This window comes from Syzygium oleosum, unplaced genomic scaffold (genome assembly GCF_021117445.2).
Source record: "Syzygium oleosum isolate NSW1041296 unplaced genomic scaffold, Sole_v2.1 Sole_v2.22, whole genome shotgun sequence".
Classification (NCBI taxonomy): Eukaryota; Viridiplantae; Streptophyta; class Magnoliopsida; order Myrtales; family Myrtaceae; genus Syzygium; species Syzygium oleosum.
Window position 1 is genome coordinate 6,222,036 of NW_026607506.1, and position 27,879 is coordinate 6,249,914.

Below are 27,879 nucleotides of genomic sequence, written 5' to 3' on the forward strand. Positions count from 1 at the left end.
GGTATCGACGTTACTTCCTTTCTAACTGATAAGAAAAGGAACTAGACTTGGAACTGGAGAAAAGCTGAAATTGCCACTTCTCTCAAGTTCCAATCACGTGCTTCCCCATTCTCAGTGTTATGACCTTTTGATACAGATCAGCTTCAGTGTATCATAAGGTCAATTGCCACATGCTAAAGCTTTAATTCAACCCGAGTACGAAGGAGCGGATAGAAGCACAGCGAGCACGTGTGATGCCTGGGATTCAGATTCCGAAGGTCATGACTCATGTCTTCAAAAAGCATCATCCTCAGCCCCATGGGAGAGTCAGATCCAGTGATGGGTCAGTTCTTTTTCTAACTGTAAGAAGGCACTAGGCTTGAAAACCTAAGGGGAGTCGCTGAAGTGCCCAATACTGTCGACTTTCGAGTTTCATTCGCTTGCTTCCTCATTCTCAGTGTCAGGACCTTATGATGCCCATGGGCATCAGATGAAATTGGTGCATCAGAGGGACCTTCCAAGGGACCGAAAAATGGGCATTAAATCCTTTGCTGGAAGAAGACACGCAATAAATTCAGTACTACTAAGGCACAACAATGATGATGCAGTGAATGGACCATATGTGAGTCGTTCCTGCTTGTATAACAGACTATATTGTGCCCATACGATACACCAGTACCCACCAACCATAAATTTCTCATTTAAAACCCTAACACCACCTTAGCTAACTTTTCGGTCTCTAGTTCTCTTATTGCTCCTCATGCCAACATACCGCCAGTAATGTCATCGTGGCCCATTCTCTGGAAAAAAAAGTGCAAATTTTCGAGAAGATATCTGATTTTTTTGTGTCATATATACGTACATGTAAATGCTATTCGGTTCGTGAACTGGTAAATCCCCATTTAATCTTTCCGGGTTCTATCAAGATCGTACTTGAAAACTACCTCCCACCAGTTGTCTTTCGTTTTCAGCCTCGTGGGGTTGCGTATCTCATTTTAACTCCTTCATTCATCAACTTCTGCGGCTCCGCTAGCATGTCAGCTTCATTTATAAGCATTTTAGAGCAAGAAAGAGTTGCAAACTAAACCCCTTTTTCTCCATTGTCTTTCAAAGAAAAGTTACCCGTGTCATTTTGTCCAGCATGTACATGGCGTTGAAGATTTCGGACCATGCATTCAATACCACAGTAATCACCTCTGCAAAAAGAACAAATCAAAGGACAATCTTTGGGCCTTCTTAGGCCCCCCCTCTCCCCCGTCTCATAATCTCTCTTCTGTTGCCTAGCTCATCTCTCTCTCTCTCTCAATCAATCATTCCAATTAAGCTTTCTAAAAATGTTTTATAGCAATGTTATATAATTCATCATCTCTGATGCACACAAAAACAACCTCCAAGACCTCTGAAATGTCATCCCTCTATTTCTTTGCCTTGGTGATGCTACACGTCGTGACTTGTACATCCTCGGCTCGTTCAGTGATGCGAACATCAGAAATGGTCGAGTGGTAAGTGCCTTCAGCTTGATCTTGGCTGACTCGCTAACATACGGCATGTTCACTTGGAAACAAACTCTAGCCTGTTTTGTTTCCATCATATTCCTAAGTTTTGCTGCTAAATTTGAACATGACCAGGAATACAACTCGGAGGCAGCTCGGGACGGGCTCATGCCGAACGGGGAATCCTATTGACGATTGTTGGAGGTGCGACCCCGACTGGGAATCAAACCGAAAGGTCCTAGCTGACTGTGCCATCGGGTTTGGCCGCAATGCCGTGGGCGGCCGAGACGGGAAAATCTACGTCGTGACCGAATCCTCCGACGATCCCGTGAACCCGCCGCCAGGCACCCTGAGGTATGGCGTGGTTCAGGACGAGCCCCTGTGGATCATCTTCGATCACGACATGGTCATCAATCTCGAGCAAGAGCTCGTGATGAACTCGTACAAGACCATAGACGGGAGGGGACAAAACGTCCAAATATCGAACGGCCCGTGCATAGCCATCCAAAATGTGAGCAACATCATCATACATAACATCTACATTCACGATTGCGTGCCTGCAGGGAATGCTCTAGTGAGGAACTCCCCAGAGCTCGTCGGAATGAGAGGCAAATCGGACGGCGACGGCATATCCATATTCGCATCCCGTGACTTATGGATCGACCATTGTACCTTGGCTAGCTGTAGCGATGGGCTGATAGATGCGGTTATCGGCTCGACGGCCATAACTATCTCAAACAATTACATGTTGCATCACAACGAAGTGATGCTAATGGGTCATAGCGATGACTACGTTGATGACAAAAACATGCAAGTCACTATTGCCTTCAATTTTTTCGGTGAAGGCCTGGTTCAAAGAATGCCAAGGTAAAAAGTTCAATAGTGCTGAGTTTTGTAATGCAGAGAAAGTCCCCGAGGGTAAACAACAAAACATCATTTTTGCTGGTTGTATGTATTTGCAGGTGTCGGCATGGATACTTTCACATAGTGAACAATGTGTACACTGGTTGGGAGATGTATGCAATCGGAGGAAGCGCTAATCCGACTATCAACAGCCAAGGAAATGTATTCATCGCAGCAGATAATGACCGCACCAAAGAGGTGAGTTAGAATCAAATTGCTGTAGGTTTTCAGACCAGGAATCTTTTTCCCGGTCATTGCTGGTATGAAGTATTCCTAGCTTCGAATTGACTTACATCATTAACGGCAGGCAAGATCTAGGCACAACGACGACAAAATAAATAAATTAAGTAAAACCCGGAAAAAGTACCTTAAAAAATTTAGTCCTGGCAGGCCAGATCTAGACGGAGAGCCAACTGCAGAACCTTGCCTAAATCTTGTTTATTAAACCCTGCCCTGCTTAATGGCCAAAAACTATGGCCTGGTGACATTGTCGAACCTCCCTGAGCCGCCTAGGTTATGATTAACTCTGTATCACAAGGACACTTATGGCTTCGACCTTGCTTAAATGTTCTTTTGGTTAGGTGACCAAGCGAGAAACTGCAGCTGAAAATTCAGAGTGGAAGAACTGGAATTGGAGATCAGACAGAGATCTGATGTTGAATGGTGCCTTCTTTACACCTTCCGGGCAAGATTCTGCTTCGAGTTACTTGAAGGCATCGAGCATGGTGGCGAGGCCAGCTGCTCTGCTTACTACTAAGGATCCGAGCGCCGGTGCTCTTAATTGTCAGATTGGTGAGCAATGCTGAAAATTTCCCGGAAGCAAAATATCTCGCTTCAATTGTCAACCTTATTGTTTAAAATTATGTGATGTATGTACTTGAATGGGAAATATCGCTGCTTTTGGACTTCCAAACGTTCTGATCTGCAATCAAGAATCAAGTTACACCAGAAGAACTTGCTAAAGCATCGACAACTAGGAGATACTTGGGTTCGACAGTGAATTTGAACCAAGGCCGTTTCCAAATCCGGGGTAACTTTTGCCAACAAGTGTAGCAAAACCCGCAACTTTTCCATCTACTTCTCTTCTATCTATCCAGTGACAGCTAACCTTTTTTAGGTTCATTCGGTAGTCATCACTACTTGAAAGTGTCTGGTAGACTGGTACCTTCATCAATCTTTTAGAGTTTGCACATTGCAAATTTGCAATAATGTCATGGACTGGTAGGATCCGTCGGGTACTCTCAGTAGACTGCACATTTTCTTTTTCGGGGAAAAATGTTAAAAATACAAAGTTGTAGGCAAAGCAATCTAAAGTCAAGTAAAAGGGTAGGTAACAACACGATCCGGTTCGGGACAATGAAGTGACCAAAGCCATCTCGCCCTTTTTTCATTCCCGTGCACGGGGCCACACCGCGAATGTGGAACAGTACAGCTTCAACAATCAGTGTCCCTTCCACATCTGGCCTTCAATGAGGCAACAATCAAACACCCGACCCTCTTTCGAAGTCGAGTTCAAACCCCCCGATGACATTCGACCTTCTTCCCAAAGAACCATGAACACTCGCCGGCATCGCTTGGCCATCAAAACACTCGTTTTAACAGAATATAACTCAAAGCCCTTACCAAAAAAAAAAAAAACTCAAAGAGGTAAGCGATCCGGTGCGTACTAAGAGAAGAAAATCTACAGGTAAAAACTCAGTTTCCTTCTACAAGTATGAAATACATTGATCGGTCTTCACAACACCTTGAGTTTTACAATAACTTTACACTCCCATAATCTGCCATGCCAGAAACTAGTTCAGCTTCCAAAACCTAAACTTCAAACCCTAAATCACTTTTCTACGTCTTCACCCTCCATCCAAAGACTGCGTCAACGTTCACCTCCCCACTATACACCATTGAACCACCCATCTGATCAACACCACCACTTCTTCACCACCGTCATCACCGTCATGAGACTACTGCCCGAATCCATTTCTTCCAAGCCAAGTCAATCACATGTCAAAGAACAGGGCAGATTCGACCCGAGCCCGCCCAATTCGACATATTTCGCGACTCTACCCGTCAAGCAATTCGAGCAGAGTGTAGTTTTTCGCCATCACCATCTTCCCAAAAAACTCTTTGAATATCCAGAACAATGAAGAATGTGGATCTCCAGCAGAAAGCACTTCAAAGAAGGTCATCCTAATGATTGAATTAATTGATTAGTAATCGCTTATTTAGTTCTATTTAAGCTAGCTCCAGGCCCAGCTCCACTAATCTGATGAAACCCACCATAGCCGTACACGTGTCCCTGGTGTTGACCGCGGCCCGCGGGCATCATCCCATACGCTCCGCCGCCGCCGCCGCCGCCGCCGCCGCCGCCGCTACTCTCACTGTCGTAGGCTCCGCCGTCCTTCTCCCGCGCCAACCCCGTCTTCTCGCCCTCCAACTCCCTGAACCTCTGCAGATACACCTTGAGCGGCTCCACGTACTCCTCGAACCCCAGCGTCGTCATCGCCCACAGCAGGTCGTCGCCGTTGATCGTCTTCCTCTTCTCCCGCTGGCACTTGTCCGACGCCTCCCCCGTCACGAAGCTTATGAACTCCGACACGCACTCCTGCACCGTCTCCTTCGCGTCCTTGGAGATCTTCGCGTTCGCCGGCAGCGCCTTCTTCATGATCCTGCTCACGTTCGCGATGGGGAGGAACCTGTCCTGCTCCCGCAGCGACGAGTATTCGCCCCCCGGCCCCCCGTTCCCTCCCGATCCATGGCCTCCTCCCCCCGGCGGCGGCGACTCGTTGTCCGAATCCACCATGGCGCCGATTCCCGATTCCACCGCCGGAAGGCCACCGAGAGAAGCGGCTGATTCGCAGAGACAACGCTTGCGCGAGCAATTAAGCCTTCGAACCGCTACAGGAACAGCATCATTCTTCGTCGAAATCGTCAGACGCCGAATGCCTCCACAGGACTCGAAGTAGATTCGATCGTGAGACGGCGAGCGCACGGCGAACTGCTCGGAACCCGAGGCCGATCGATGAGCCCGTCGGAGATGAACGCCGGAGAGATTCTCCGTCTCCGGCGAAAGGATGAGAGAGAGAGAGAGAGAGAGAGAGGGAGAGAGAGAGAGAGGAGAGAGGAGATCCGGAGGGGGGAGAGAGCGAGTTGGGTCCGTTGGATCGTGGCGCGTAATAAACGACTGCCGTTGGGACACGTGGAGAAACCTGGGCCGTTCCTCGGCGATAAGTGTTGTTCTCGGGAAGGGCGGAATCCGATTGGTTGGGAGGCGGGGCGATCTGGACCGTCCGAAATGGCATCCGTCACGTGGGCGGTCCGATGTGTGGGGGTGGCGGGCGGGGGTCGGTCCTTTCGTTTGGTCAATTTCTCCACTTAGTAATGGCAACTAAAAAAGTATCCTATGCAAATTGCGATAGAAATTAGGTGTAAAACCAAACGAGCCTCTCGGATTAATAGCGCCCTTGACCTAACTAGCTATGATTATGGTTTTGATCATTCAGACTAATGACAACGTTTGGCATTCCACTATCTAAAAAATTATTTCTTAGCCGTGACTCACGCGTCTTACATAAGCGTACAGATCGTTTGTGCTGAGCATAGTCATGCACGTCATGATATCCATCCCCGGTATCTTCGAGGAAGTTAAAAATATGAAATTTAATTAACAGGGTGTATCTCTTTTTTGAAAAAAAAAATTATAATTTTTAATGCAATGTCTTGTTGGTATCGTGTGCAATGTAGCCAAGAAATTCAAGCGAAAAAATTTATAGTTGTATCGAAGCGTGTGGGTGAGTCTACGGTCCTCGGGAGGAATTGTGCCTCTCGAGTTTTTTCATCGCCGGATCTAGAAATGAAAAAAAAATCGCAAACATCCAGGTTGAGACTTGTTGAACAGTCAAGATATATTACATTTTGATCCAATGATGAAAAATTATAAAGGCACGGTACCTCCTGAGAACTACAAAATCACCCATATATAAATATATTTATTTATTTAAATCAATGCACATCTTTTTTCATTTTGCCCTTATCTACAAATATTGTAATGCAATTTATTCTAAAGAGAAAAATGACGTAAAATGGGCTAAGGAATATTAAAGAGAAGAAAAAAGTCAAATCGTTAGAAGAAATAGGACAAAATGGTAAATGCAAAAAAAAAAAAATTGGTCTGTAAAAAAAATATCCATTTTTCGCTAAAAAGGTTCCTTCCGTGAAATTCATCAATTGTCCCCGCGGACGACCAAACCTCATTTTCTCTCATTTTCTTTGTCTGCATTTTATAGAAAAATTTTGATTTTGAGTTATACAAAAAAACAGCAATTGCTCATTTAATTTCTGCTTTTTAAAGAAAGAACTTGCCAACATACATGCAGCCCTGCTGATATAAGGATTCGGAAAGTGAGACCGAAGTACTAGATTCGTGATTCGATTCTCGTGAGAGCACCACACTTGTATACAGAAGAAGAGTGAGATAAAAAAAAAAAAAAGTGTCAAGTATAATGTTCTGTCATTCAACTAAAATTATTAGATAATTATCAATTCACAAGAACAAAAAATAATCGCAGATGCGAGTACATGAAAACCAATTCATTAGTTCAATGGCAGGTACGATATAATCCCCAATAGCAAGTGCAACATTCGATTAGTCGCAGTTTTGGCCGCATGACACATCTCACTTTTGTTCTTCATCGATTCACTTTTCCTGAGCCGATGTCGACAATGGTCTCCATGAAAAGAGAAGCAAAGTCACAGATCCATCTGCAACACTGAAGCTTCATTAGAGAGGTTGGATCACGTTCACATGTAACAAAGGGATTTGATTAGACTAAAACTGGCACTTCGCCGGAAGCTTTATGAACAATGATTTGAGAGTACCAACTGGAAAAATGCAACTGTAAGTGCAGACCATATGCCAAACCACATCAAGGAGCATGAATGATCAATCCAGCAATCAACAACACTCCCCAAGGAAGGAACAAACGGCGCTTCAGCACCTAAGGCTTCAGGGGCTCGCACCCAACCCGAACACTTCCTCAGGATCATCAAGCAACCAGGAAGACGCGATGCGACGCAGAAACGAGTTTTCTCAAGTTCCCATGGATCCGAATTTTAACATAAAACTAGTTGCAGCACTGCCGAGCAGCTGAGTAATCGATACATCTTAATTTGTAAGTTAGATTGCCAGCATGTACAAATCACTTTGCATGAAAGCTGGCTCTTTCACAACTACTAAACAGTCGGTACAAGGCGCACAATGCGGAAGACTAGGCACAAAAACTACAACTACCTACACTGTATTTTGCGGGTCAGGCTTTCACTTCCGGTGCATCTGCCACTGGTTCGTCTTTCTCAGCATCGCCTTCTCCATCTTCGTCATCGGCCTCATCGGCAAGCTTAGTGAGCTCTTCCTGGATCATCAGCTTTATAGATGACTTTCTCGGGGTGAGATCCGCGTCGAATTGCTCGGCTGAAAAGTTGCCAATAAATTCATTAAGCTGCCATGAAGACACTAATAGATGGATTTTCAGCCACGTGTCAAGATATTTTCTACATTTTAGGAGTACCTAGATGGTATGGTTTTCCTATGGTTCCCATGAAGAACCACCTCAATTGTTAGATTAGAGACTTTTCTTTACCGTCAATGACTCGTTTACATAAATTCAGAAACCCATGTACATCATTAATGGTGAGATTCTACCCAACTCTCCTCCTTTTAAAACCAAGGAAGTGTAGAAGTGCCCTTCCACGGTACCAAAGCTTCAAATAACAAGAAGCTATCATCCATCGATTTTAGATTCCAAAGATAAATTCTAACAGTACTTGGACCAGTCGCTGTAGAATCTGAGGGGTAACTAGGATAATAGCAATGCTCTCACTTAACAAAGTTCCAGTGCAAACTTCTGTGTTTCAGCAACTTAACACACTTTTTAATAGCAATGCTCTCACTTGCCGTATCTGGTATGATTTGTCCATGGACATGTAATCCAACCAATAACACACCTATACCCCATTTTTCATCCGTGGAGACATAATACGACTTGACAGTACAATCATACCCCAATTATTGATTATAACAACATAAATGCCAAGCCTGCTCCAAAGTATCACAAAACAGCATTTGGGCAAGTGTGACAGGTTTTAAAAATTCCTTTGTGAAAAAAGACCTATATCATTCAGCAGAGTCGAGAGGCTGGGTTATTGCTGCAGATAAAGGTTAAGGCTTACAGATTTAGCCACCACGATTAACAGAGGATATATTGGGAATGCAACAGATCAATAACTTGCAAATGACTTGCAAAATCAGCCAGCAAAATGATGAATTGAACATTCACGTATTTGATATCACATAAATGATTCAATTTGGAGAAATCATACCTAGCTGTTTCAGAATATCGGTGAAAGTGGCCTGCAGAATTGAAAACCCATCATAAGTTAGATGTTACAAGCTAATTTAACATATCAGTGTGGAATTTACTCGCCCAAAAAACAAAAATAATAGAGGCATGGATGGAGCAGTTAGGCTTCTTCAAGAGGCTATAATAAAAATGCAAAAGAACTTTAATGTGTGCAATTCACTTTCCAACCAACAACAACCAAAAAAAGAAAAAGCTTAGAATGGCTGATCCTTTTTGCCACTTAGACATCAATAATCATGCAAACATCTTGCAAGCAAACAGAATAAACTTTTTAGGTAATCTGAGAAATCAAGTTGCAGTCTGCACCAAGCAAAGGAAGAAATAAGCAATCTATCCAAAGATTAGAATCGCACCGTATTGAAGTCAACTTCCTTAAGAATTTCACAAATTGCATTTCGAAGCTCAACATCGCTAGGCTTGACAGTCCCTTCCTTTGATTTGTCCTTTCCTTTGGCAGCTTTTTTCCCTTCCACAATAGAACAAACTTCAGTAGGTTCCATTTAGAACAGTGCATTAAAATGCCGTTTCTTACCTTGTTGCACAAAATCTACTTCTAACTAACTGCCCAAAGTTTTTGTACCTTATACCACAAATTGTACTTCATATGTATACATATGTGAAAAATCATGTAATTAAGGGGATTCTTATCAATACAAATGGTACTTAAAACTAGGAACAAGCATGAAGAATTAATGACATTTCTTTAAATTTTGAGTTGTTCAGCTAGACTGATTGCTCCAAGACCTTTGGTCTCAACCTGGACCCGATGAAAATAGTGGGATCACTTCATGCACAAAAAAGTTCACTCAAGCTTCAGATTAGCCAACTAATTATTAAGCAGTGCATCCCCTCAATAACTATTGAAAAGGAGAGCAGACTGCATTGCATACCCAAAAGCACAGAATAACAGATGGAATGAAATGGAGTAATCAACTGACCAGTTTTCTCCTTGGAGGCAGACTTTGCAGGAGTTGAAGACTTCTTGGTTACTTTTTCATTCTTCTTCCTAGAGAATACCGTAGGACTACCGTCACTGTCATCATCAACTTTTGTGCGCTTTGATGATGATTTCTTTGTTGTTGCTTTGGGTGGTGGACTTGATTTGTTTGACACCGATCTTTTCCTTCTTTTGGCTTTTCCAACAGATTCCTTTTTACCGGATGATTTTGCACGGCCTTTTTTCTTCTTCCCTGTGTCTTCTTCAGACTCATCCTCAGAAACATCTTTTTCCTCACTTTCTGATTGGTCCGGCATCTCATCATCAGACTTTTCTGGAACACCATTTTCATTTTCTACTTCTTCTTCTTCTTCTTGTTCTAGTTCATCTTCTTGCTCTTCTTCCTTCTCCTCTTCCTTCTCTTCTTCCGAATCATCTTCTGTATCAGAAGCAGGCTTCTTTCTTTCCTTTTTCGAATTATCCTCAGTCTTTCTTCGACTCTGGAACAAATCCAACCCAAAAATAATGAAATAACAAAGCAGTGCCACATGATCAAAAGTTGAAGCACAAAAAGAATAATTTATAGGAAGTAGTAAACACTTCAGGTTGTCGGTTATTCGTGATGGGTCAGTCATTCAGCCGATGGTAAAGAAAAGAATGATACCTTGACCGTCCGCTTCGAGGAACTCCTAGGTGCAGATGAAGGCCCTTTCACCGCCCTCTTGCGCTTTTGGCCCTTACCAGACTGCCACATGTAGAGAAGATCAAAACATGAAAAGATGCAATTGTAAGGAAACCAATCGCAATATCAAATGACTTTCCCAAATACAATTTCAGATAGCCAACCTCTTTTTCAGCAAGTAGCACAGTTGTTGTGGCATGGGGAGCCACCAAGAAGTCAATCAGCTTCGTGACAATATCTTCCTGGAAGTGCAGACCAACTAATCAGTACAAACGACAGTTGGCATTGTAAACAAAGAATATGCTATCTCCATATGACACAAACAAGTCTAACTCGTTGGCCCTACTACACAGCCAACAAAGATCATATGAAATGATCACTCTCAAGACTGCACCTTCACCATGACTTACAGACAATTTAAGGGACCAGAAGGAAAAAGAGCCAAGCATTCCCAAAGAAAATCGTGTTAAAAGATACATATCAGATTACCAAAAATAATATTGCACCAACCTTCCTAGTGGATGTCTTCGAGACTGGTATGTCAAGCACATCACACAATTCGAGCAATTTCTCTTTAGTACACTTGTCAAATTTTTCCTTCACCTTATTCCTCTGCTTCTCCTGTAGTAGCAACATAGTTAAAAATGAAGCTCGTACACAAGCATTCAGTACCCCAAACCTCAGCGATTTTCAGAAATTAGTTTGCCACATTAGAATCACCTCCATCTCCAAACACCCCAACCTCCCACCCCCAAAATATATATATAAAAAAGAAAAAAAGAAAAAGAAAAGAAAAGCAATGCTATAGACATATATTTACCTCATTATCATGCCATACAAAACCAGAAAACCTTGATATATTACCCTTGATCTGGAATGCCTGCAAAAGTACAGGAGGAAGGTTTATCGAACAGTGAGTACAATAACGTGTTCATGCTCAAGAATTTCAAAAACCGACACTCAAAGAGGGGCAAATCATGGCTGGCACATTGAGAGATAAGAATTAATCTTACCTTCCCTCTCCTTCCAAACAGGATGTTATGCAGCAGCTTAAAGGTGTCATCCGTCTTCCTTCTTGACAATTTGAAAGCCACTGACAAAATGTAGACAGAGTTGTTTAGTACACCTTATCATTCTGCATGGACAAATTCCATAACATGCAGAACCAAGAAAACATGTCAATCAAAGTTATGTGCATTTCCAGGTTTCAGACATTCTAAATCTCAACTAAATTCTTTAATAGACCCTAAGTAATTTAACACTTTATTTTTCATGTACACCAACCAAAAAAAGATGGATGTTTTCCAGGAACTACGGAAACGGTTTCAAGAATTCAGTGAGCTAGAAGAAATATGAGAGTACCGTTGGGTATGTCCTTCAATGGTGTTCCACGGCCCTGTAATTCCAAGATAATATGATCAAATGAAAATCCTACACGCGCAAATCCAACAAAAGCAGCAAATATGCAGGGTGTGATTTAGTTTTATGCACCTTTTCTATCTGGAAATCTTTAGTGGCGTCTCTCTCAATAGATGCCACCAACCGCTCTACAGACTTCCTCTCTCGTACAGGACGATCTACAGTAGGAGTCCTAGGGGTCCTGTTAAGCTCCTTCTTCTCCTTTTGTTTCTTATTTCCTTCAACTTTCCCCCCAGCATTCTTCTGCCTCCTCCGCCTTTTTGTCCCTTTCTCCTCTTTACTTTGTTCAGCCTTCTCTGTCTCAGTCTGCTCCTCCATACTCTTGGTCTTCTCCTTTTCCTTCTCCTCACTCTCCTCGACCTTCTTTTCATCATTCTTTTCCTCTTCATCCTCTTCTTCCTTCTCTTCTCCAAGCTTCTCCTCTTTAACTTCTTCATCCTTTCCTTCCCCATTTTTTACCCCATCACTATCCCCTTTATCCCCCTCCTCATAATTCTCTTCATCTTCCTTCATTTCCTCAGGTAGCTTTTCCTTTTTTCCAGCAGGAGCTTCTTCTTCCATCTCTTCAGTTTTAGGTTTTTCCTCTTCTTTTTGTTCTTTCTTATCATGGCCTACCTTTAAATCACAGCCTATATCCATTTCCTCAGTTTCCACTTTCTCTTCATCTTTATCATCTTCCTTTTCCTTCACTCCATTTCTTTCCTCAGTTTTCCTTTCACTCACTACATTGCTGTCGTGAGGTACAGTTCCGTTTTCTGCAGGTGCTAGTACTGCTTCTGATTCAGAAGCAGCATTTGCCAAACCTTCCTCGCCCATAATTCACTTGATAGGAGTTGAATTATTCAATTAAAATTAACTTCTTCACGACCTAACAAGAATATGATGAATCAGTTCATAAGAAACAATTTTGACCAAAACCAGATTTACAAGAAATGAAAACATCTTAACAATTCCATACACATCATCATGGACTATACTGAGAGTGAAATGTGAATTCAACACGTGGAAAAACATTGCTCAGTGATCAAAGGAAAAGGTCTGTGCACATAAACAAATCCTTCAGCTATCTGACCTCAAAAATTAGCTTTAAAGGTGACTTCTCTGAAGATTCACCTTAAGCGGTTTCAAAGCCAGACATATACCCCAAGGCCAACCCCAAGAATAGTCTACCTATGGGGTGTGGGCCCGAGTAAAATCACCAGTAGACTTCCAAGAAGCATCTATTGGCCAGAGTCAAATCACAAGTACAATTTGGAAATGATCCTGATGATAAACCATTGCCCACAAGGTGAAAACACCTGAGGAAAGGCTACCTACACATCCAATTAAATGGAGTGGTGTTACTTCAGAAGCGAGACTGACGATAGTGTTGCTAGAGTACAGCCAACCCAAGATCTGTAGATGCTGAACGAACATATGAAACTAATTACAACTGATAACTCTATACATTTGCAAACGTTTGTGCTATCACCAAGACAATGGTGATGCTTAAGTTCCATTCCAAACCAAGATAACCCTAAAAAACACCTTCGATAATACAAAAGTCCAAGAAATGACCAATCTTGTCCCAACAACCGCCATTCTCTATACAAATTGTGGTAAACACTAAGAAAAAATCAACAGGAAAAACCTATCTCCGCTCCCCGAGGAGGAAAAAGAAAAGCGTTCAAACACTCCAAACCGAAAGCAACACGAGAAAACAGGAAAATGAAGACGGAATTTCACCCCCCCCCCCCCCGAAACCCTAGCCCCGAAACGAAGAGCAGAAAAACTCGTTTTCTCTCTCTCTCCATCATTTGCATCCTCGACCCGCAAAACACGCGAGAAAGAGATTAAACAGCGAAATTCCCAACAGGAGCGGGTCCAGTTCCAAGAGATTCCCAAAACCCTAGCCACGCGAGACCGTCCGAGGGTACCAAAACACCAAACGATTCGCGAAAGCCCGACCGAGCGCAAGCACGAGGAGGAACAAGCAAGACGAGAAGCCGACGAGCACTTACAGAGAGAATTTCAGCTCCGCGAGCTTTAGCTTGGCCGAAGAGCTTCCACGGAGAGACGAGAGGAGGAAGATGACGACGACGAAGACGAAGAAGGCGTGCTCTTCAGCTCGAGCGTCATGCTCTCTCTCTCTCTCTCTCTCTCTCTCTTCAGTTTTTTTCTCTCTCCCGACCGGTGTGTGCGAGTGTGAAGGTGGGGGGGAGTGAAATGGGACGGATTTCAGAGGGAGTTTAAATGCAGTTGAATGTGGGCGATCTTGATGGACGCACGAGATCTGCTGGTGGTGAGGATCGCTGAAATTCGGACGGTCCGGATGCGATGTTCGTTTCGAGGTGCCGGTACGTGGGGCGGGGGGGGGAGAACGAGCATCTGGGGAAAATTTAAACGACGGAGCGGAAGGGATGGAACCAAAAAAAAAAAAAAAAACCAGGCCATAAAATAATTAAAAAATGACTTTTCTGTTTTTATTTTGCTAGCGAAAAATAAAAAAATTAATGAAAATTGCTCGTATTAACTTTGCATGGCATGGCAAGGAGAGAGAAAACCAGCGTCGATGCCTAATCTAGCGATGCCGGCTCGTATTTCACAAATACGACGTCTCAAGTTTGAATCCACTCTCAAGAATAGCGTTGCTTTGGATGTAAGTATGTATTATTATTAAGTTACATGTTATATGTATAACTGTTGGCCCAATTCCTGACAAGTCGAGATTTTACGGAAAATGTAAGTTTATTATGGTATTAAAGCACGTATCAAAGGTTTAAATCTCGACACACCTCTCGTTTTTCCCTTTCTGTTATTTTGGATGTTTTCTTACTGCAAGTCATCTTGTTGATGTGATTGCATCAAGATCTTACCTTGCCCGTCCTTAAAAAATAGGGTTAATATCATGAAAAATTAAAAATTAATACATATGTGATAAATTTACCCCAAATTAATTTTTTGATCATCAAAAATCCCAAACTGGTACACCTATAATAAATTTTACCAAAACTAATTTTTTGACCATTGAAAACCCCAAAACTGGCATATTTATGACAAATTTACCCTCCATTAAATTGAATTAATACAAAAAAATCACAAACTAGTACACCTGGAACAAACGGAGTGTAAAACCCCAAAATGGTACATTCATCAACTGCCATGTGTCATTTCACTAAATAATTTGACAGTAAAATTTAACGGAAACTAACGGAAGGTAAATTTGTCATAGGTGTACTAGTTTGGGGTAAATTTATCACATGTGTATCAGTTTAGAGTATTTCGTGGTAATAACCTAAGAAATAAATAAAATTGCTTGTAATAACTTTGGTTACGTGTGCATGGTAAGGACAGAGAAAACCAGCATCTAACACCTAATCTCCTTATGCCGACCTGTATTTCACAAATAGAAAGTCTAAAAGCATATCACGGGATATCACGTCCTTCCATGGAAGTTGGAGTTGCAGTGGAAGGTGGAGTGACTTTGAATCCGCTTGCAGCAATGGTGTTTCTCTGTATGCTACTACTATGTAATAAGTTATACGTTATATGTATAACCGTCAGCCCGATTCCTAACAAGTTGAGCTTTTCGGGAAAGTGTAAGTTTATCATGGTATTAAAGCAAAAGTATAATTCCCTTTTCGCTATATTGGATGTTTTCCCATTATAAGTCATCTTGTTGATATGATTGCGTCAACGTCCAACCTCGCCTCGTCTTTACACGCGAGGAGAAGTGTCAAGTAATATGCCATATATATAATTGTGGGACTCATTTCTTGACGACTTAAATATGTGAAATAATAACCTCCAACATTATCAAGGTGTTGTGAATATCGAGAACCTCGATGTACCCGTTGTGCCAAGGATCACATCCCTCGTCATGGTGACGAGTTCTCACTACTGAATGATGTTCTTTTTTGCCAGGTAAAAAGCCATAAAAAAATCCTAAATTATGCTCGCCGTGGTATATTTACCTTGAGCTTTTCTTTTGTGACATCAACGACCCCAAACTATGCTATTGCGACATATTTACCTTAAACTTTTTCTTATGACATAAAAAATCCTAAACTATACATGTATGACATATCTACCCTCCGTCAAGGTTCCGTAAGATGAATTTTCAGTCAAAACAACATCGTTTTTATTTTACTTAAGCCACGTTGGTGACCTATCAACATTGTTTGCTTTATAGCATCCATGTAGACAGATTTCTAATGGTTCTTATTGACAGAACTTTGATATGAGGTAAATGTGTCACACAGGTGTCACAAATTTTTTTTTTTATGATGAATGTGTTACAATGGCCATAAATTAGGGATTTTGGTGACTTTTGCCCTTTTCGTAATTTTAAAATCGTATTTTTTTATTATGGAGGTAGTATTCTCAAGATAAAGCTTAATCATGTTGGTATGTCCTCCCTCGTTTTTAAGTAAGAAAATAATGCGTTTTAGCCACAGAAAAAACAGTGAGAATAATACAATGAGTCGGAGAAGTTTGGGAAAAAAATTGAATAGTCAAGGCTCCATTTATTTCGCGGAAAATAAATAATTTGGAAATTATTTTTCTAAAAATGATTGATTGTGTTGCATACTAAAATAAATAAACAAAAAATATTTTCATTGTCCATGAAGATATTTAGAGATAAATTGTTATTGACGATAAAAATATTTTCATATTGGCTAATTATTTCAAGATATACAAACGATCATTTGTAAGAAAATATTTTCCAAATCCTTCATTTTTTGCGAAATAAACGGAACCAATATTTTGAGAAAAAATAATTACCTCCAAATTTTTTAATGTAAAGGAAACATACCATAGAAAACCTATTCATCTTACTTTTTACATAACCAATTTAATCCTAGCATCCTCATAAGACCATCATGCATAAGTCGCTAGGAAATACAGCAAAGGATAACATTATATTAAATAAAAAGTTTCTCTCAAATTCTCGTGTTTCTTTCATTGTTCATTGTTCAAAAGAACGACGGATATAAGGACATATAGTACATGCACAAACCATCCTGTGAAGTTGTTTGTATGGACCTATGCCAAAAGTTTAAGGGCATGTATAGATTGACTTTTTATTATTACCTTTTACCTTATTAAAATATTGATACTCACGCACTTTGATTTATTTTAATTGAGACTCCTGAATTTTTTTTCAACATACAAATATTTTTTTTTTGTTCACCTAACATACAAATATAGACAAGTAGATTTACTTATATTTTTTCCAATGATTTATATAAGTCAAATAATATTTAACCATTGACAAAAAATAAAGAAATTTTTTTTTATTTTTGTTTAAAGTCAAACAAACAGGCCTTAAATGTGGGAGCCTAGGTAATTGGTCTATGCCCACCAATTGCGAGCTTCCGATCACATTCCATTGGATCATAAGCATTTTATAAGAAAATGACATAAATAGTCCTTAAACCTCGGTCAAATGTGTAATGTCATCTTTAAACTTTTAATTCGTTCAATATAATCCTTGAACTATATCTAAATATTTAATCTAGTCCCTAAACTTTCGATTTGTTTAATCTAATCACTTAATTTCTCATAACAAAGTCAAATCAGTCCTTGATACTATTCACAAGTTTTTACAATCACACCACTGCCCGGATTTTAGGATATCTTTTCATTTCAATCCATTTCCTTAATCAACAAAAAATATGCTATCTTTGTATTGCCTTTTTGACCTTTTTGGTTTTTGTGAATATTACTAGAGTTATATTGAATTTATATTCCTTTTATTTTAAGACATCTAATACAATGTAATTTATCAATAAATTTTTTGAACTTATGTTAATCTAAATTTTTATTCCTAATTTATTAAATAGATAAAATTTTCAAGTTTCAATTTCATGTTTTCATAAATAATTTTAGTTATATCTGTAAATTTGAAAATTAAATTAGCAAGTGTCAAACAAATACAACTCCAAATAAGCTTCTACTTTTACGATTAGAGAGAAGATCATGAATTAAAATATACTTAAGTACATACAAACACTACAAGGTTAAAAAAGTAATAAATAGATAGCCATATTTGTTGATTTAAAAAAAGGATTGAAATGAAAGGATATTAAAAAATCTGGGCAATAGTGTAATTACGAATTATTTTTTTATTTTTTTATGAAAGTTGAGGAACTAATTTAAATTAATTGAAAGTTTAGGACTAGATTGAGTATTTAGGAATATTTAAGGATCACATTTAACGAATTTTAATTTTAAGGATAACATTGCATATTTAACCAAAGTTAAAGGAATATTAGTGTCATTTTCTCTATTTCAAGTGAAAAAACACGAGCAACTCCGTGTAAGAGTTTTAGAATCAACTCTCAACTCAATTTTTCTATTGACGAGATTTAATTACAACACTGGTCACATTATTTTCAATTTAATCATTGAACTTCGAATTTGTTCAATCAAATGCTTAAGCATGTGAAAATTTTTCAGTCTTTCTTCACTGCCAATTCCAGCAACATTCAATCCCCAGTCATCGGTACCAACAAAAAGCGTTATGTTGAAATAATTAGTGCCATTGTGCAGTGAAAATATGTTTAAAATGCAATTAACAATAACTATTATTTTCAACTCATGAAAATAGTTTTCAATGATCAAAGTAGTTTCCCATCATCAAAATATGAAAAGTTTAAAAACAATTTTAAAAAATTGGTTTTTATATTAAAAAAAAAAGTGACCCTCAATACTCTCTTTATTCTTTTATCCAAAAGTACCTTTTTATTATTTTATTCAAACACAACATGGAGAGATCCTGCGAATAGAGATGACAAATGGTTGAATCCACCACCTCCGCCTTGCTATAAGTGAGGAGATGCCATATCCACACAGCCCTCGTGGCACAAATTTACCAGCCCATTTTTTGGCATTCCAATTAGGCGTCTCATCTTATAATTAACTTACGAGTTTAAGAAATTTATTGAAACTTGGTGTGGTGTGATTTTTCCAATCATAAAAAAAGAGTGAGAAAAGGTAATTGTCAAATAGTAGTTTCATAAGAAACACAATAATATATATGTTGCTTAAAACTTGTAAAACTAAACTCAATATCTGATAGGTTATGGTGCGGAACAATGTGAGGGAGTGGTCCATAGAGGTCACACGATTGTGGATTGGAGTGGGAGAACAGTGTTGCTATAGTACAGCCAGCTGAGACATCAGCGTAAATGTTGAACAAAAATATCAAATTAATCACAATTGATAGCTCTATTCCATGCGGGTCTCAAACCTGCGCCCTTTGTGTTAACCAACTAACCTAAGCCAATTTTTTAAAGAGGCTAATTTATAATTAAATTTAAATAATATATTTTCAATGGAGACTCTCCAAAAAAATGGATGGAAAAATGAAATTTCATGTTCGGAAAGCCTAGGGCTGAAATCGAAAACTAGGGTGAGTAAAAATTCCATTTGTTTGAAATTTCGATGGTCCGGATGCGATGTTCGTTTCAAAGTGTCGGTACGAGAGGAGAATGAACATATGAGAAAAATTTAATCAGAATGAAGGATTGAAAAAAAAATGGAAAATCACTCTTTTGTTTTTAATTTGCTCCTAGAAAAATAAAAAATAAATTATATATATTTTTAGTTCATATGTTTCATTTTGTGCAAAAAAATTGTAATCAATAAATTTCAAAATGGTTCCAAGCAAGAATTGGCACATGCACATGTGTGCGTGGTAAGGAGAGAGAAAACTTGCTTGATGCATGCCTATTAGTGCCATATTTCCCAAATAGAAGGTCACAAGTTCGAATCAGGTTTGTTTGTATGTGACTATATATTACATTATATGTATCCTTGTGGGCCTTTCCTAACAAATTTGAGCTTTTAGGGAGAAGTAAATTTATTGTGGTATTAAAGTAAGTATCAAAGGCTTGAATCCTGATAGACCCGTCGATTTTCCCTTTACGTCTACATCTTAACTTGCGCGTTGTTACACGCGAGGAGGAGAGTAATGTACTGTATATATAAAATCGTTGACTCATTTGTCAATGGCTTAAATTGTTGGAAAAAATAGTCTCCGATAGTGAATGCGTTATGAATATTTTGCCAAGGATGGTGTATCTCATCGTCGTGATGAGCGCATACTATCGAGTCACGATATTTTTTGTCATGTTGAATTTGAATATTTTCATTATGGGTGTAGTATTCTCATGATAAAGCTCTAAAAGAATAATCATATCGATATACGTCCAAAATTGTCATTATATTGAGAAATATAGTTACCTCCAAAATTTTTAATGTTAAGGAAATATAACAAAAGAAAACTATTCATCTTTACTGTTTTTTGTAACCAATGTAATTCAGAGGAACCATATGCATAAGTTGACACTACAAAAAAACTAGGTTTTTGCGACGAAAATTTGCGAAGAAAAATTTTTCGTCGGAAATTAGCGACGACTTTTGCGACGAAAACTAAATTTCGTTGGAAATTAGAGACGAAAAATTGTTCGTCGCAAAATTCGTCGGAAATTTTCGACGAAAAATTTCTAGTCGCAAAATTCGTCGGAAATTAGCGACGAAAAATTTTTGGTGGCAAAATTCGTCGGAAATTTGCGATGAAAAATTTTTCGTCGCAAATTTCCGACGAATTTTGCGACTAGAAATTTTTCGTCGCAAATTTCCGACGAAATTAGCGACAGAAAGTTATTCGTGGCAAATTTGCGACGAATTTTGGCATGGAAAGTTATTCGTGGCTAATTTGCGACGAAAAAAAAATTTGTCGCTAATTTGCGACACGGAAAATAATTTTTATGATATCCATCCCCACCCCCAATTTCTCTCTCTCGACTGATTCCTCATATCCCCCTCAGTGTTCTCTCTCCCTCTCTCTTTCGTTTCTCTCGATTTACCTATCTGCGCACGCGCAAATCAATCTCGGTAAAGCTTTTTCGCCGGTAAGTGTCGTGGCTAATTTCGTTACTAATTGATGACGAAAACAGTTCGTCGCAAAACTATTCATCATTGGATTTGTATTTTTTGGTGTTATTAAAAAAAAAAAATTTCCCTTCCTTACTGGTTTGGCCGGTCGCCGGAGACATCGCCGGCCATGGGGCGAGGTCCAGCAGATCGGCCCTCGCCGGTCCACCTCGCCGACGCCCAGGTGGGCTAGCCTCGCCATGGCCGGCGAGCTCAGCCCTCGCCAGTGCCGGCGAGAGCTAGCCTCGCATGGCCTGACGGCGAGGGCTAGCCTTGCATGGCCTAACAGCGAGGGCCGAGTTCGCCATGACCGGCGAGCTCGAGATCTGGGCGAGCTCAAGCTCGCCGGCCATGCCGAGCTCGGCCCTCGCCAGTGCCGGCGAGGGCTAGCCTCTCGTGGGCTGACGGCGAGGGCCGAGCTCGCCATGGCCGACGAGCTCGAGATCTGGGCGAGCTCGAGTTCGCCGGCCATGGCGAGCTCGGCCCTCGCCCGTGCCGGCGAGGGCTAGCCTCTCATGGGCCTCGCCATGGCCGGCGAGCTTGAGCTCGCCCAGAACTCGCCCAGATCTGGGCGAGCTCGAGCTTGCCAACCATGGCGAGCTCGGCCCTCGCCAGTGCCGGCGAGGGCTAGCCTCGCATGGGCTGACGGCGAGGGCCGAGCTGGCCATGGCCGGCGAGCTCGGCCCTCGCCAGTGCCGGTGAGGTCGAGCTCGCCCAGAACTTGCCCAGGCGAGCTCGACGGCTATGGCAAGCTCGAGTCCGGCGACCGGCCAAGAAGAATGGAAAAAAAAATAAAAAGAAAAGGAAAAGAAAAAGAAAGAGAAAAAAATAAAAAATAATTAAAAAATGCATCTTAAGTAATTTGTTTTTATTTTAGGTACGTGTCCATTTGAAGGTCTCGCAATCCAAGTGAACGTTGCAATTCTCATCAAATTGACCACTTTCTACTACAAAGATTTCAGTCAAATACTTGGTAAGTCTTCTTGACATGGTAATTTTTTCAATTTGAAAGTAATTGTTTCGTAAAAAACAAAATTTAAATTTTTAAATTTTTATGGTTTTAATTAACAATATTAAACAATAGATATGATATTTTAAATATTTTACGAGAATTTTTTTATTTTTATACAGACACAATGCAAAGAGACAGGGGTTAGATGTATAATAAGAACTTACCTGGACGTCGAGGATTGACTGATGAGTCTCGTATCGGGTTGGAACTATTTTTGGACTTTGCTAGTAGTAAATATGAGTTCATGGATGGAAATAAGTTAAAGTGTCCATGTAAAAAGTGCAGTAATGGAAAATTTCAAGACATTGATAAAGTTAGAGAACATCTTTGTAGATTTGGGTTTACTCCGAACTACTATAATTGGACTTGCCATGGTGAACCATTTATATCTGATGACAGATATAGAAGAAGCGACCAATTTTTAGTTAGGGAAGAATGTAGCTATTATGACCAATTGAACCCATACCAGAGGATGGTGTTTGATGAAGCCGGTCATAATTTTGTTTCAGAATCGAATCATGTAAGTACTAGTTTTACTCCTACACTTGAACAAGTGGGAACTAGTCATGCATCACAATTGGAAGAGATAGGAGTTACAGGTTTTGATGAGAATGTGTGTGATGGAACTTTTCAATCTAATCAGTTCTGGAAAGTGTTGAAAACAGCAGATGAACCTTTATGGGCAGGTTATGACAACCACACGAAGGTATCAGTGATAGCAAGACTGTTTAATATCAAGGCAGAGCATAATGTGTCTGTGGATTGCTTCAACTCTTTTGTTGAAGTAATGCGGGAAACAATGCCTCGTGATAACATCATGCCAAGTGACTTTTACGATATAAAAAAGCTAGTGGATAACTTAGGTCTTCCAGTTGTAACGATTGATGTATGTAGTAGGGGTTGTATGTTATATTGGAGAGATGATGAAAATGCTGAATCTTGCAAATTCTGTAGTCAACCTAGGTACAAGATTAACAGGAGGCAGGGTCGTAATCAGAAGCGTAGACCATGTAAGCAAATATTTTACTTGCCCTTAATCCCCAGGTTGCAAAGCCTTTATGCGTCTCAAGCCACTGCTGAACACATGACTTGGCAAGCAAATCATGAAACAGAAGATGGTCTAATGTGTCATCCTTCAGATGTAGAGGCATGGAAACATTTTGATAGAACATACCCCGAGTTTGCGATAGAGCCTCGAAACATCAGGTTAGGTCTGTGTGCTGATGGATTTGCCCCATTTGGGAAATCAGGAAAAAGTTATTCATGTTGGCCAGTTATCTTAACTCCATACAATCTTCCACCCGGTATGTACATGAAGACACCTTATATGTTTTTGACATTGATCGTGACTGGCCCGCAAAATCCGAAAAAGTTGATAGATGTTTATATGCAACCATTGATTGAAGAGTTACAACGGCTATGGGATGAAGGTGTCCCTACATATGACGTTTCTACCGATCAAACATTTGTAATGAAGGTTGCTCTTCTTTGGACGATAAATGACTTTCCAGCTTATGGAATGTTATCTGGATGGAGTACAGCTGGGATCTTAGGATGTCCGATATGTATGGAGAGATCGAAGTCATTCAGATTAAAGCACAGTAGGAAGCCTAGCTATTTTGACTGTCACATGCAATTTTTGCCGCTAAATCATACATTCAGAAGGAATAAAAAAGAGTTCATCAAGAATAGGATCAAAAGACCAGTGATCAAATTTGGGAGCGAGTGCAGGAGTTTCCAACTGTTGTTGAAAACCCTCACGGCACAACTATTGCGTACGGAAGTACACATAAGTGGACTAAACACAGTATATTTTAGGATCTACCATATTGGAAGGCCCATCTTATTCATCATAATCTTGACGTCATGCACATAGAGAAGAACGTTTTCGATAATGTCATAAATACTGTGATGGATGTCACTAAAAAAACAAAAAACAACTTGAACGCAAGAAAAGATATGAGGGATATTTGCGATCGGCCAACACTAGATGTGGATGCAAGCAGCAGGGGACCAAAACCAAAAGCAGTTTATACATTGGACAAGGAGCAGAGACGGGTCGTTTGTCAATGGTTGAAATCGATGTGATTTCCTAATGGATATGCTTCGAATCTCGAGAGATGCGTTGATTTGAATGAATGCAAGTTGACAGGTCTGAAGAGTCATGATTGTCACATATTTATGGAAAGACTAATTTCAATAGCCTTCAAGGAACTTCTACCAAACTTTGTTTGGGGCGCCATTACAGAGTTAAGTAATTTCCTGCATGATATTTGCTCAACAGCGTTGAAAGCATCACACATGGAGAAACTAGAGAGAGATATTCTAATTATTCTTTGCAACTTAGAAAGGATATTTCCTCTATCGTTCTTTGATTCAATGGAGCATCTCTTAGTTCACTTGCCTTATGAGGCCAAAGTTGCAGGCCCCGTCCAATTTCGATGGATGTATCCATTTGAGAGGTATTTTTTTTTTAAATAAATTTGAAATTACTTCTTTATATATTATGTTCCGATAAATTTTTTTCTATTGCAACTAGGTTCTTATATCATTTGAAGAAAAAAGTGAAGAATAAGGCATGTGTCGAAGCTTCAATTTGTAATGCATATATTGTGGAAGAAGTGATAACATTTGCATCATACTATTTTGAGCCGCACGTGCAGGCAAAGAGGCGGAGAGCGGAAGAAATGATGAGGGCCCCATTGATCCCAATTGCAAATCATTCTCTATTTTCAATTATTTGGGTCGACAAGCGGCGCATGTAAGTTTCGTCACTTAACAAGTGAAGAAAAGCAGGCAGCCCATACATATATTTTACTGAACTGTCCAGAAGTTGAGCCATACTTCAAGTAAGTGTACATTTGTAAGTATATGTATTGTGTGTCAAACATTTGCTAATATATAAATGGTATTTGTTAATAGGATTTTCCAAAATTCAATGTTTGGACTACCACCAAATGAGTTTGACCGTTTGTGCGAGGAACAATTTGCAACATGGTTCACAACATATGTAAGTTGTATGTGGACGAAATCCAAGTTATTCGAATTTTTTATACATCATATATTAAAATATATATTATTGACATTGCGTGTGTGACCTTAGGTTCACAGTAATCATGATCATGTTGGAGAGCAAGGATTGCTATATCATCTGTCGTGGGGTCCAAAGTCAAGAGTACGAACTTGGCCAGCATATTTCATAAACGGGTACAATTTTCACACTCGAAAATATGGAATGGGAAAAGCCACAATGAATAGTGGTGTGTGTGTTCAGTCATCCAATGGTGGCAGTTTGAAAGATGATTTTTATGGCTTGTTGGATGAAATCGTAGAGATAGAGTACCATTGACCATTAATTTTGCGGGTTGTGTTATTTAAGTGCATGTGGTTCGACCCCGTCAAAGGAATGAATGCGCATACGAAATTTAATTTGGTTGAAATAAATCACAAGAAAAGATATATGAAATATGAACCATTTGTCTTGGCACAACAAGCAATTCAAGTATATTATGCATCATATCCTAGTTTGAAACGTGACAAAGCCGATTGGTGGGCTGTATGTAAAACCAAAGCACGAACAAAAATCGAGGAACACTGGAAGGACACAGCATATCAACAAGAGAAAGTTCGTAACACGATTGAAACTTATGAATATAATATTCCAACTTTACGAGATCCATGTGGAGCGATGATCGATGTGGATACAACTGAAATTCGCGAATCAAATTTTGAAGTGGGTACAGAATTTGATTATGAGACAGAGGATGAAGATGATGCTCATGAAGAAGATGAAGATGAAGACAGAGATGAAGACGAAGACGAAGATGAAGGTGAAGATGAAAGTGAAGATGAAGAATATGATTTTTGAGATTTTTTACTATTTATGTGTAATTATTATTATTATTGCGACATGTGTTTTTTTTTTATCATAAATTTTATTATTGTTGTTGTCGTAATAATTATTGTTGTTGTTGTTGTCATTGTTGTTATTATTAGAATCCGTGGCTAATTAGCCTCAGATTTAGCCACGGAATTGAAATAGTCGGGAAAAAGCCACGCGACTATAATTCCGTGGCAAATTTCCCATGAATTTTGCCATGAATTTCCACAAAAGGCCGTCTCTACCAGAGGCCTTATTTTTGTGGCAAATTTCGTGGCAAATTTCTCACAAATTTTGCCACGAAAATAGTACCTAGAGCAATATTTGCCTCGACACTTGAATTTCGTGGCAAAATTCATGGCAAATTTGCCACGAATTTTTCCACGAAAAAAGTACATAGGAGAATAATTCCCGAGACTTTAATGTCGTTGCAAAATTCGGGCCAAATTTGTAGCAAATTTTGCCACGAAAACGAAGTTTGACTAACAATTGCCCGGAAAGTTATTTTCGTGTTTGCCACGAATTTTGCAACGAAAATAGTATATGGGAGAATAATTACCCCAAGATTTTGAAATTCGTGGCAAAATTCGTGGGAAATGTGCCCCGAATTTCAAAAAAGGCAGCAAACGCCTGACATTTTTTTGGCGTGGCAAAATTCGTGGCAAATTTGCCATGAATTTTGCAACGAATTTCAAGTATATAGGAGAATTATATATTGCCACGAATTTGAAAAATGCCCTCAAGGCCGAATATTTGAAATTCGTGGCAAAATTCGTGGGAAATTTCCCACAAATTTTGCCACGAAAATACTATATAATGCAATAATTGCACGAGGTTTTCAAATTTCTCACGAATTTTATCATGAATTTGAAAAAAGCCCCCAAGGCCGAATATTTGAAATTCGTGGCAAATTTCGTGGGAAATTTCCAACGAATTTTGCCACGAAAATACTATATAGTGCAATAATTGCCCGAGGTTTTTAAATTCGTGGGAAATTTCCCACGAATTTTACCACGAATTTGAAAAAAGCGCCCAATGCCGAATATTTGAATTTCGTGGCAAAATTTGTGGGAAATTTCCCACGAATTTTGCCACGAATTTGAAAAATGCCCCCAAGGCCGAATATTTGAATTTCGTGGCAAAATTCGTGGGAAATTTCCCACGAATTTTACCACGAAAATACTATATAGTGCAATAATTGCACGAGGTTTTCAAATTCGTGGCAAAATTCGAGGGAAATTTCCCACGAATTTGAAAAAAGTCCCCAAGGCCGAATATTTGAATTTCGTGGCAAAATTCGTGAGAAATTTCCCACGAATTTTGCCACGAAAATACTATATAGTGCAATAATTGCCCGAGGTTTTTAAATTCGTGGCAAAATTCGTGGGAAATTTCCCACGAATTTTGCCACGAATTTGAAAAATGCCCCCAAGGCCCGAGGTTTGAATTTCGTGGCAAAATTTGTTGGAAATTTCCCACGAATTTTGCCACGAAAATACTATATAGTTCAATAATTGCCCGAGGTTTTTAAATTCGTGGGAAATTTCCCACGAATTTTGCCACGAAAATACTATATAGTTCAATAATTGCCCGAGGTTTTTAAATTCGTGGCAAAATTCGTGGGAAATTTCCCACAAATTTTGCCACGAATTTGAAAAATGCCCCCAAGGCCGAATATTTGAATTTTGTGGCAAAATTCGTGGGAAATTTCCCATGAATTTTGCCACGAAAATACTATATAGTGCAATAATTGTCCGAGGTTTTTAAATTCATGGCAAAATTCGTGGGAAATTTGCCACGAATTTGAAAAAAGCCCCCAACGCCGAATATTCGAATTTCGTGGCAAAATTCGTGGGAAATTTTCCACGAATTTTGCCACAAAAATACTATATAGTGCAATAATTGCCCGGAAATTTGAAATTCGTGGCAAAATTCGTGGGATTCCACGAATTTTGCCACGAATTTCAAATTTCTAGGAGAATTATATATTGCTTGTTGTTTTTAAATTTGTGGCAAAATTCGTGGGAAATCTCCCACGAATTTTGCCACGAATTTCATATTTCTAGGAGAATTATATATTGCCCCGAGGTTTGTCCCACGAATTTTGCCACGAAAATAGTCTATAGTACAATACTTGCCACAAAATTTGAAATTCGTTTTAAAATTCGTGGGAAATTTCCCACGAATTTTGCCACGAAATTTTTTCATTCTACTATATTTGCGCCGAGACTTAACTTGT

At 39.7% G+C, this 27,879-nt stretch overlaps 3 protein-coding genes across 5 annotated transcripts; 1 reads left to right on the top strand and 2 right to left on the bottom strand.

The window, feature by feature from the left end:
• Window positions 1-1,050: 1,050 nt before the first annotated feature.
• On the top strand, window positions 1,051-3,280 carry LOC115689393 (putative pectate lyase 21). Its single transcript, XM_030615414.2, has 4 exons — window positions 1,051-1,481; window positions 1,608-2,339; window positions 2,435-2,573; window positions 2,957-3,280. Exons 1-4 carry the CDS (start codon window positions 1,327-1,329, stop codon window positions 3,179-3,181), a joined length of 1,251 nt encoding a protein of 416 aa, XP_030471274.1. The 5' UTR covers window positions 1,051-1,326; the 3' UTR covers window positions 3,182-3,280.
• Window positions 3,281-4,057: 777 nt separating this feature from the next.
• LOC115689395 (nuclear transcription factor Y subunit B-3-like) lies at window positions 4,058-5,505 on the bottom strand. The gene has a single exon (XM_030615415.2). It carries the CDS (start codon window positions 5,170-5,172, stop codon window positions 4,591-4,593), a length of 582 nt encoding a protein of 193 aa, XP_030471275.1. The 5' UTR covers window positions 5,173-5,505; the 3' UTR covers window positions 4,058-4,590.
• Window positions 5,506-7,453: 1,948 nt separating this feature from the next.
• On the bottom strand, window positions 7,454-13,982 carry LOC115689374 (DEK domain-containing chromatin-associated protein 3). 3 transcript variants are annotated; one of them, XM_056321177.1, is made up of 12 exons: window positions 13,827-13,982; window positions 11,899-12,694; window positions 11,770-11,803; window positions 11,421-11,500; window positions 11,228-11,287; window positions 10,918-11,028; window positions 10,572-10,649; window positions 10,390-10,470; window positions 9,727-10,225; window positions 9,142-9,272; window positions 8,748-8,778; window positions 7,454-7,839 (listed from the first exon to the last, which is right to left on the bottom strand). In XM_056321177.1, exons 2-12 carry the CDS (start codon window positions 12,640-12,642, stop codon window positions 7,679-7,681), a joined length of 2,010 nt encoding a protein of 669 aa, XP_056177152.1. In that variant the 5' UTR covers window positions 12,643-12,694; window positions 13,827-13,982; the 3' UTR covers window positions 7,454-7,678. The 3 variants fall into 3 exon arrangements, with proteins under 3 accessions (XP_056177152.1, XP_030471251.1, XP_056177153.1); XM_030615391.2 differs by having other exon boundaries at window positions 9,142-9,254; window positions 13,827-13,981; XM_056321178.1 differs by having other exon boundaries at window positions 11,899-12,685; window positions 13,827-13,974.
• Window positions 13,983-27,879: the final 13,897 nt, after the last annotated feature.

What these genes read in the sequence shown, in the direction of transcription:
- LOC115689393 (XM_030615414.2), top strand. Translation starts at nt 1,327, where the DNA reads ATGTTATATAATTCATCATCTCTGATGCACACAAAAACAACCTCCAAG. An exon ending in ACATCAGAAATGGTCGAGTG is followed by an intron (nt 1,482 to 1,607) that starts GTAAGTGCCTTC and finishes GAACATGACCAG; the next exon opens with GAATACAACTCGGAGGCAGC. An exon ending in ATAATGACCGCACCAAAGAG is followed by an intron (nt 2,574 to 2,956) that starts GTGAGTTAGAAT and finishes TCTTTTGGTTAG; the next exon opens with GTGACCAAGCGAGAAACTGC.
- LOC115689395 (XM_030615415.2), bottom strand. Translation starts at nt 5,172, where the DNA reads ATGGTGGATTCGGACAACGAGTCGCCGCCGCCGGGGGGAGGAGGCCAT.
- LOC115689374 (XM_056321177.1), bottom strand. Translation starts at nt 12,642, where the DNA reads ATGGGCGAGGAAGGTTTGGCAAATGCTGCTTCTGAATCAGAAGCAGTA. An exon ending in ATTGAAGGACATACCCAACG is followed by an intron (nt 11,501 to 11,769) that starts GTACTCTCATAT and finishes ACATTTTGTCAG; the next exon opens with TGGCTTTCAAATTGTCAAGA. An exon ending in CCTCGAAGCGGACGGTCAAG is followed by an intron (nt 10,226 to 10,389) that starts GTATCATTCTTT and finishes GATTTGTTCCAG; the next exon opens with AGTCGAAGAAAGACTGAGGA.